This window comes from Limulus polyphemus, unplaced genomic scaffold (genome assembly GCF_000517525.1).
Source record: "Limulus polyphemus unplaced genomic scaffold, Limulus_polyphemus-2.1.2 Scaffold1867, whole genome shotgun sequence".
Classification (NCBI taxonomy): domain Eukaryota; kingdom Metazoa; phylum Arthropoda; class Merostomata; order Xiphosura; family Limulidae; genus Limulus; species Limulus polyphemus.
The window spans coordinates 105,491-116,404 of NW_013667477.1; the positions used below are offsets into that span (position 1 = coordinate 105,491).

Sequence of the window (10,914 nt, forward strand, 5' to 3'; positions counted from 1 at the left end):
GTGCTTAACTTTTTTCCAGGTGTATATATTCATTAAGTACAAGTTCCTTTAAACCATTGCTCACAGATTATGCTAATATATGGCAACAATATCTGATATTAAATATGATAGGACTCATAAGACAATTTACTTTATGTACTTATGGTAATCCTTAGCTTGTGTATGAACAAATTGGTCTCACTTCCTTATGTAATTGTTAGTTTTTATAACATTCTCTTTTTTAACTTCAATAAATATCTAATCAGCTTATTTTCTGTAGATTTGGTTGAATATTTTTCTAGAATGAAAAATTTTGAAATAAATTTTATAATCTTAAGAATCTTATTACATGTTTGGTTAAGATGACAACCTTATTCCCTTTATCATGCTTAGTGAGTAAAATATCTATGTTGTTACTTAATTTCCTTAATGCTTGTATTTCTGGGAAACTGATATTCCATGGTTTACGGTTAAAATTATACGGACCGCAGCCTTGAAGCCTGCCTCTCAGTGGCACAGCGGTATGTCTCTGGACATATACCACTAGAGACCTGTGGTGGGCAGAGCACAGATAACCCTATATGTAATTTTGCCCTTAACAACAACAACCATTCACACCTATACTAGAAATATGTGTGCATACATTATCATAGTTTATCTGTGCTGATAAATTAATTGCATAGGTCTTAATTTTTTTTAACAAAAGCTCATATCCAAGTAGATAATCATGAAACTCCAATTTTTTTACAGGTAAGAGCAAATCTTAATCCTTAAAGCAATACCTTCTTTTCTATATTACTTAGACTCTCAGAGTATAGTTTGATAGGGTTATAATGACATCATAACAATTTACTTATTTGAGTTTTCTTTAAATATAATAATTTTTATTCTGTGTCAATCTTATTTTCAACAGTTTATCATTGTTATTTCTTATAATTTCATTAGTCAAAAAGTGAAATATTATAGCTCTAACCCTATTCTTTCATAGTAACTTTTCTTCATCTAATAGTTTTTTTCTAATTTTGTAACCTTTCATATGTTTAATTTTAGCTGCCAAAAACCTTTTTTGGGTTTCTTTATATTGCTTCAACTCTCTTAATCTAAAAGTGGCAGTCTTAAAATTTAGGAATTTTGGTATTAATTCTTATGTTTACACTTATTTAAAAATTTAAACTCAGCTTACAATTATTTAACTTAGGTTATTTTCACATTTCCAAAATTAATTTAGCAGCTCTCTACCATATCTGTTATGGATGACACTTATTATGCATATGTTTTTTGGAAATCTCAAAGTGGATAAGAATTTAACAATTAACTATTTGACAACAAACAATGCCTAATTAATAAATGTTCATGTCGCTCTCCATCAGACCAGTCCAGTATTTTCTATTTTTGGTATATCATGTCCATCCAATTCCTGCTTCTGCTACTGTATTGTCCCTCCATCTTCTCTTTTGCCCTTAGATCTTTCCCCTATCCTAGGTTGGCATTCCATTGTTCTTAATGTCCCCATGTTATTGGCTACATGCCCAGCCCATTTCCATTTGGTTCTTAGAATGAACCTTACTGCATCTATTATATTTGTTGTTTTTCTTATTCTGTCATTTCTCCATCTGTCTTGTAGTATTATATGAAGTATTTTTCTTTCTATAGCTCTTTGTATGGTTTCTATCATTTTCCTTCTTTTTTGTTAGTAACCATGGGAGGAGATCTTCATCTTCTGGAATTTCTTTATACATTCCAAAACATCACCATGTTGCCTTTATTCTTACCATAATTTCTTCCCTTGTTGTGTTTTCCATTTTGAGGGTTGTCCTAAATATTTATACTCTGATACTTTCTCTATTTTTTCATCCTCAATTTTGTTGGTATCACTGTGTCATGATAGTTGGTCATATATTTGGTTTTTCCCTTATGTATTTTTAATCCTGCTTTATTGCTACTGACATTCAAACTGTTTAATAGGGCTTCCATCTTTTTTGTTGAATTTGTAATGAGAGCTACATCATCTGCAAACCTTAGATCTGTTAATGTCTCACCATCTATTTTTATACCTTCATTCTCTAGCTCAGTTTGTCTGAATACCTCATGTAAAGTTGCTTTAAACAGTTTTGGAAATATTGGATCACCTTGTCTCACCCTCTCTCTCTATCTTTATCACTGATAATACCTCTTTTTCAAGATGTATTTTTTTCTGTTGTGTCTTTGTATACATCAGTTAGAGTTTAATAAACTCCAAAACAAATAAAACACTTCAGTGTCAATGAAGAATTTTATTTACAATTTACACTGCATTTTGTTTCCATTTATGATGCAAAGTAATTTTCATGATAAGATTAAAAATACTTTTCTTTCTATGAAAATTTTCAAATATCATTTGCATAACCCCTAAAACTTCCTAAATAAATATCAAATGTTTTGTGTTTTTTTTTCCAGAAAAACTTTATATTCTAGCTGTTATTTTCTTTACCCTAACTTTGTATGAAGTCAATTGATTTTACCAACCTCGTAACCACCATAAAAAATTAGGAAATAATTGTAAATTTCCTCTATTTTCTTTCTGGAATGACTGCAAATTGTAACAGAAAACCACAATTGTTTATCCTAAGTAGCTTAAAGCTCATAACAGTATACATTTGTTTATACTTAAATTTTTTGTTTTATTGCTCTTTGAGCCATGTCTAATTATTATTTGCAACATATAAATTGCAAATCACGTGGCTAGTTTCTTCATGTACAATGATAATGAAGTAGTTTAAGTAAATTTTGAATGTAACTCTGTGAAAGGTTGTGACATGTGGTACTTTCATGTGTCTTTATTTTTGTGCAATTTATTGTCACTGATGAAACCTGTTAGAAGTTGATTGTGGACAACTGTGAGCAAACTGTATACTGTTTCGTTTGTTATGGTACAAAGTTTGATGCAAAGTACTTGTGCTTGCCTTCTATATGAGGTATCTTGAAGTGCACATTTGGTAACTGGAGTGTCAAATCTTTTGCATCCCATCAAATTCTGGTGCTTATGGGACCCGGGAGTTCAGGTTATCTAGAATCCTGATATCTTGTCTGTTATCAGATCAAGGAAGTAAACTATGAGCTACAAATTTGACCCTTTTTGGGCCAGATGGTATCACTGATATTGCTTGATTGTTTTTCATTTTCACAGTAGAAATAATTAACATGGAACTAGGTACAAATTTACTAAGTAGTAACTAGTTTTAGCATGGAAAAAATGTATATATTTTGATTTAGTTTTGGTCAATTTTTAGGTATGAAATTTCTACAATTTTAATTTCCTTTTACTGTTGATCAGAAAGTTTCATTGTGTAAATCTAATCAGTTTCAGTTTTAATACATATGAACATGAGATGCATTGTCATATACCAAGTACCACAGTCATCTTGAACCAGCTATGGGCAGAACTGGATCTAGAAATAGATCTTTAAAAGTGGTGTTACCATTACCTTTATCAGACTTGGTATCATGATTTTTGCTAACAATATTCTTGGTCCAGATGAATTTATACCTAATATGATGAGTTAGATAAATTAAACATTAAGTGTTCTATTTGACATGGCATTAGCTACAGTATGATTCAAGCGATGTTAAGGGTATTCTTACAAAACCCTAGTTAGAAAGTATTGCTATTGTTATAAGAGTAATATTTATGTAATATTTATGTGTATATAAAATAAATTTGGTAAAAAAGGTTTGGAATTAAATAATTTATTCTGTTACAAATGCCAGCCCTTTGTTGATTGTAGACTGGAATCAAGAAATTAATAAAGCTTATGTGTAATATCATTCAAGGAAATACTTTGTCTTGACAAGTATTCTAATTGTGTAGAGTAGATCTGTATTGTTTGAGAGAAAACTGTTTATCATAAATGTGTTGAGATGGGACACTTCTGTCATGTTAAAATTTGTAAATGACATCAAAATTCTCAGCAACATAAGTGGGTGTAGAGGTCTGCTTGTTTCACTAGTATGAATTTCACAACAAAATCAAAATTTTAGTTCATAAAGTACATTAGAAACAATGTACTGATCTCCAGCATGAGCAGGGTTAAGTCAGTATTTCTTTTTACACTTTTTACAGCTATAAACAGAATTTGTTAGAGTTTGTCATAGTGTGACCAGGTTTTTTGTATAGATTTTGTTACTACATTTTGTATTTCTGTAAGGAAATGAATGGTTATTCATGAACAATGGTATGATAGCAACAACAACAAACACTTGACACGTGTGATGGTATCAAACATTTAAGTATTGAATGTTTTGGAATATACATATTCCAACTTCAGCAAGCTATATTGAACAAGGTAGAATATTAGATATACAAAATTTCTCAATTACTAAAGTTCCAACATTTTGAATTAAAATACAGAATAAAAGGATGAAGTCAATTAAAAAAAGTGAGAAAGAATAGGATAGTCCAACAATTGTTTCAGTATTATATAAGTTATTCAAAACAGACTTAACTGTAGAGAAGTTGTGTAATTGTTTAATTTTGAGAGTTCATTTATAATAGATAAGCTCTCTGTAACTAAAAGTTCAGTATTGGATGAGATGATTTGAAAATTTTTAATCAAGATGGGGTGGTTGCTGTTTTCACTATATATGTGAATTGTGGAGTCTGGAAGATTTGATAATTGTTTACCAGTTCTCTTTGATAAATTGCACGTTTATAATATAGATATTACTACAGGCCTTAACAAATATTTTCAGGCTAGGAGCCAGCCCCAAAACTCAGGGGCTAGGTGTGCCTAACCTAACTCACTACTTTTTGTAAAAGGAAATGGTGGCTACACTAGTGCCTTGATTATCCGCACCTCCGTTATCTGTGATCCTCGATTATCTATGGTGTTTTTCTTTTCCCCAACTTTTCACAAAATAATTGTGCTATTACAATTCTAGACAATATTTTACATGTTTTGGAGTAATTGTCACTCAGAAATTAATTTTGGTTGCAAAAGTTCAGGTGTTGCATGATATCTGGGGTTTTCGCATGCAGAATCTGGCATGTGTTCAGATCATAAATTGACCAGTTCAAGCCTAGCCTTGCTTCTTATTTTTAGCTGTTAAGACACAAAATATTTGTAGCTTGGGTAACTTTATTTGATTAGTGATTAAAAAACATAGTATACAAAATACACATTAAGATTTTTTAAAGATTTCACTCAACTTCAGTTATCTGTTTTTCTATACTGCAGGGTCATTTAACCACAGATGCATTTTCAGGTTGTGTTGAGGTGTCACCCAGTTATGCATTCTCCTCTTCCCTACAGATGATTGGTATATTCATTCTGATTTAACAAAGGCTTTTTCATAACAATTTCCAAGCATAGATTTGTGCTTATTTTTTACTTATTTTTCATAGGCATTGACAGGGTGCGAATGTCTATAGCAGAAAAAGTGCCAAAATTTAGAAGCTATGTACGCCTATGTTAATGATTAAATTCAACTAAAATAGGAAAGGGCAATCAAAAGAAGTATAATAAGTGAAAAAGTGGAATTGCACTCGTATACCTCATGGGAAATCGAGCATGACCGATACTTGGCTTTTATCATTAGGATTGTGATGATTTTTATAATTTTTCATGATAATGTGATAAAACAACAGTAAAAAGATTATAATTTAAAACAAGGAACTTAAATATATTGAAAAATTGTAGTTAGATTAAACAATGTGCTAACTAGTGAGATACACTAGTGCTTCAATTAGCTGCGATATTTTGCTTTCCATGGACCAGTATATATTTATTTACTTTCACAGCAACGAGTGCATGCTAACAATCACAGGGTATCAACAACTACTTGATAGTATTACCTGAACTAACTGCCTTTGGTCCTGTCTGAGTCTAAACACGTGCCCTGATTAATTGAATTGAGAAAAAGAGGAAAAGCAAAATGGTGTGAAATTAGTAATGTGTTGTGCAATCGCAACACTTCATTCCGGAAAAAACATGAAGTGCTGAATCCACCATTGAAATCCTAGAAACAAAGTTTGATTTAGGACTTAAAGAACATGAAAATAGTTCCAGACTTCCAAGAGTCCATAATGTTCTAAATTTGAGTTGTCTTTAGCACAGCTCTACGCACCATTAAAATGGGAGAAAATAATAGGTGCCATGATGAAACTTTTAGTCACCATAGTGACCTTTTTGCTCACGATTTGTCAAGAGCTGTATTACTAAGAAAGTCGAGTAAACATGCCGTGCCCTCTCATCACTTCCTGTCTTTCAAAAAAATATCAATAATTTTCTGTGACATTTGCTATTAAATTATTTATGACCAACAGAAGAACAGTATTTCAATTTACAGATTGCTGTATAAAGCCATCTTATTCTCACAGTAGGTTTTCAATTATTTGATCTACAGATTCATTAATGCTATTGCCAAGGTCACCTTGACCAGGTATGGGAAATATCTTAATCCATTTATAACTTAGTTAAAAAGCCAGTTGTATAATTAGTTTTGATCATTATATTTTTTTACATGTTTTTATTTTGTTTTTAATTGTATATTTGAAAAAGATATTGCTGCTGGCTTCTTCCTCTGCATCAGCTTATGATCACCTTGAGCTGAATCACAAAAAAAATCTGCTTCTATCAGAGACAAATATTCCTTAGCCCCATATAGTGCCACATAGATTTGCTTGGTACCCCTTTGGTAAACCTAACAATGATTATCTCATCACAGTCAACAGGAAACATGCTCAGAAATGCATTCTTATGCAGTTTCCTTAGACCATCCACATAAGTGGCCAATTTTTTATAGATCCTTGCCTTTGAATTCTGAATGTGGCCCTGTGGATTCATCAGTTTTTCCCATGGTCAAGTCTCTAAGGCAACTCATTGATAGCCATGATGTGTATTGCAGTGTGTTTGAAATGCTGTCAGTGTTTGTGGAGGCTGTCATCTTCCATAGGTCCAAACATGTGTGTGTCCTGATAGATTTTGGTGCAAAATCCTGATGTGTAGATACATGCTTTCTAGACCTATTCCATTTTGATCTTAGCCATTGTATATGATATAGTGTCATCAATGTACCTTGACATCCAGGATGCTATATCTAGCAGTAGCAGCTATATCTAGGCAAACTTCATCTTTCAGTTATCTCTCATTACTCTCCTTGATTAAAAGAAAGGTGTTTTCTTTTACTTTCCAGTGATAGAAATATTTGAGATAAATCAAGAGAGAAATGTTACAAGTATAATAACAATTTAGCAGTCATTAACTAAAAGAGAGAGAGTTAAACAATACATCATGGTCATTGAATACAGCCAGCATGATGAGAAACACTAGTAACAGTAAAAAGTATATATAAAAATGTTCATAAAAACATTAAGAGGCAAGAAATATCCTAAAACATACAAAATAAGACAATAAATAAAGAAGATTATCTGTATTTAGGTGAAGGAAGTGTAGATTATAGTTAATAAAATGGAGGAACATTGAAATGTACAAAAGTATCATTAATGATATTTACAATATATCAGTTATCTCACTCAACACATGACTAATTTCTAATCCATAATCTCTATTACATCTAGATCTCAGCCAATATTTTAACAATGGAAAAATGTTTTCCTTGTCTATGATTTGTACTTGATCAACTGGTGGAAGCTTGTCACAGACAGTATGATGCTGAAGTTGGTCTTAATTGTTCTTTATATCTAACATGAAGTGACCATTCTGTTTCCCCAATATATATATACTCTTTATTGCACCCACATGTAAAATATATCTTTCTATTTAGTGCTAATTATGTTTTTGGAAGAAGTAATTTTTTTAGCGAAAATATATGAAGTGTCTTTTCACTTCTGATGAATAATGTGGACATTGAACTTTAGGATTTATAGGAGCTTCATTTTTATTCTTAAGATTGTCATCTCATTCACATTTGTGGTGCATTTAAAGATTATTATAATGTTTTTCATTATAATGTTGAAATTTAAACTCGTACATTAATTTATTCATTTGTAATTTTTATGTAAATTTCACCATATTATGTTGCTTGACTCAAAGAATTGTTTAATACCCTCTTAAAACTTTTTTGTTTTTAAGTTCAGTTGATTTAATGATGAAGTACAAGCTTATCAGAAACTGTACCCATGTTTTGTAAAGATGACATTTGAAGATTGTTGACAAACTTTCATCACTTTACATATAAACTTCTTCATAGAATTGCCCATTTTCTTCAATAGATGTACTAATAATTATTAAGTTTCAGTATTAATTTTCAGTCATATTACCATAAAATTTATGGGATTTATTTATGAATACGTAACTTGTTTTTTAATTGTCTGTACATTTTATTTTTAATTATGAAAAAAAAACATTAGCTTTCTTGGGGTATGGTAGTCATACTTTAGAAATACTTTTTCTCAGAAGACTTGTTGCATGTTGTTGTAATTTTTGATTTGTCCAGATTTATACAGATTCTTATCTTCACTGCAGATTAGTTTTCAAACAGTTGAAAAGCACCAAAGGTTGTGTGTGTGTTTACACCTAATCACTTTAGTATTAATTCTCATATTAAACTAGTTACATATATAATGAAACTGTTTTTATATGTCATTATTGTCAAAAATTGTGTTTAACTTAATTTTGCACAGTCAGTTGTGAACTTTGTGTACAATTAAGAATAATTAAGTTTCTTTTATATTTTATGTAGTTCTTGTAATTTTTGAAAGATATATTTAACCATAGTTATTTCATTCATTAGAAAAAGCTTTGATGGAGTCTCTTCCTTTTGGAAAACAGTGCTGTGAAGAGGAGTCTAAAATTGTAAGGCTTCTCTATGAAACCCAACTTAAGAAGGTAAAAACATGTTGCTTCAAGATATTTTATTATTTTTAATTTGATTAACGTTATTTCAAATATCTGATTATCATCTACATGTAGCAGATTGTTCATCAAGTTGCTGAAAAATATGCCTTTTTGTGGAGAGGCATCTTTAAGATTAACAGTGTCACATACTTAGTTAATTCTAAAAGACAGAGATAATATATTTCTGATGTCTAGTTTCAAATTCCTTAACTAATGATTAACTAATATAGCAGAAAATGAACTTTGACATTTTTTTAAAAAAACATTGATCAAGAGAGCAGAACTGTAAAATTTTCCTAGTGAATAGAAATTGCACAGTTGGTAATTGTAATAAAGAACAAAAAAAAAGAAGAAGAAAGTATTCTAAAACAACAACTGTGAATCAAACAGTGTATTTCATTCTCAGAACTATTACTGCCTAATACTCAATTTTACATTTTCTGATGAATTTAAAAAAAAAAGGAGCTCTATGATTTATGATTGATTAATTGCAATTTGTCGGTCTACAATTTTTTCTTAATTTGTAAGTTTAACGTTATTGTGCATGTCACTTGATAACATTATAGCTCCTCTTAAAGCAGACTAGGAAATATATATGAGCAACATTTTTTGGGTGGAGGGGAGTCTGTGATTATGGATTTGGATGTGATCTGCGATTGGAAAGAAGGGAAATTTAGTGCATATACACAATTTCTAGTTTAATGTTACAAACACAAGGAAAAACATCACAATATTTTATGTAGTTCTACAGTTAAAACTATATTTAACTTTGGCACTAAAAACACAAGCAGATACATTTATAATACACTGAATACATCATGTCATCAAAAAACTTTTAGGTTTGTAACTTTTCTGTGTTTCTTTGGACACATAGCTAAAATATTTACCATACAGTCTCTGCAGTGTAAAAAGACATCTTTTCAACCAGACCTATTTGGGTTAGTAATGCTGTATTTGGAATTATATGTTTTTGTACCAATTGTGCTTAGTACATCAACAAAAACTTTTCCCAAGTTTGAACAGTATTTTTCCTTCTAAGATCATGCACCATCTGTGTTTATACTGTAGTGTTACAACTGCATTTCCTCACTGAATCCCCTCGACGTGGATTCCTGTATATGATGATGGGTCCTCCCAGAGAAGGTTCTGTATTTTCAGTTACTTCCTGTGGAATCTAAACATCCACCCACATGTTTACCATGAGTGGTTACCTGGTAGTTGAGTGGTGTCTGGGGCACTGCAACACACCACTTTGGCCTTGAATTCTTGTAGATGGGTGGCCTTTGGGTGACCCTCCCCAGAGTCAATTGGCTGGTCCACTCGGGCGGCTAAGGTCAACTGAGTACCAGTGTTGGGCGTTTTCAACGGGTGTTGTGGACATTGTGTCTGATGCTGCTGTTTGGATATAGTGCTCACGAAACCCTGGCATTGCTGTAGTGTCGTTCTTTGACATTGTAGTGCATCCCCTCGTAGGACTCCATGGCGGGTGGGGTCAATGGGCACTGAATCTTTCTCATTTACTATGGATCCCCAAATCCTAATAAAACAAGTGTAAAAACTCTGCTAATCGGTAAACGACCACGCCTAGAAGACTTTGAACAGCAGTCTCCACCACAATGTGGACTTGTACCTCACTTCCTGATCCTGCATTCACTGTCCAATAAATTTGGCAAATGTCTCCAAAGTCAGTCAAGAAGCTACATTCTGGGGATATCTTGGTGGAAACATCAACACCAAAACACAGCAAACTCCTCCTGAATTCAAAGACCATTGGGGATATACCCATTGAGATTACTCCCCATGCTTCTTTGAATTCCTCACAAGGAGTTATTGTCGAAAGGGACTTGAAGACCATCTCCGAGTCAGAGATCCTTGCTGGTTTCTCTAGCCAAGGAGTTTCAGCAGTTCGAAGGATCTCCACTCGTCAAGATGGAATTATGGTGCTGAACTGTAAGGTATGGCCATATAGTCCTAACCCTCCAATGTTTTCAGTGTCAGCAGTTGGTCATTCAAAAACATCTTGTCGTGGTTCTGTGACGTCTGCTCGTTGTGGTGGCAAGTACCACGACGCTTACAAGTGTGAATTGGATCCTCACTGTGT

At 32.2% G+C, this 10,914-nt stretch overlaps 1 protein-coding gene across 2 annotated transcripts in view; it reads left to right on the top strand.

Moving 5' to 3' along the window:
• Positions 1 to 10,914, top strand: part of LOC106465204 (cell division cycle protein 16 homolog) — a 200,194-nt gene that overhangs the window by 84,301 nt on the left and 104,979 nt on the right. For both annotated transcript variants that reach the window (XM_022393059.1, XM_013925406.2), the window contains exon 7: positions 8,710 to 8,804. In XM_022393059.1, coding sequence (XP_022248767.1) covers positions 8,710 to 8,804 — 95 coding nt within the window. The remainder of the gene's footprint in view (positions 1 to 8,709; positions 8,805 to 10,914) is intronic.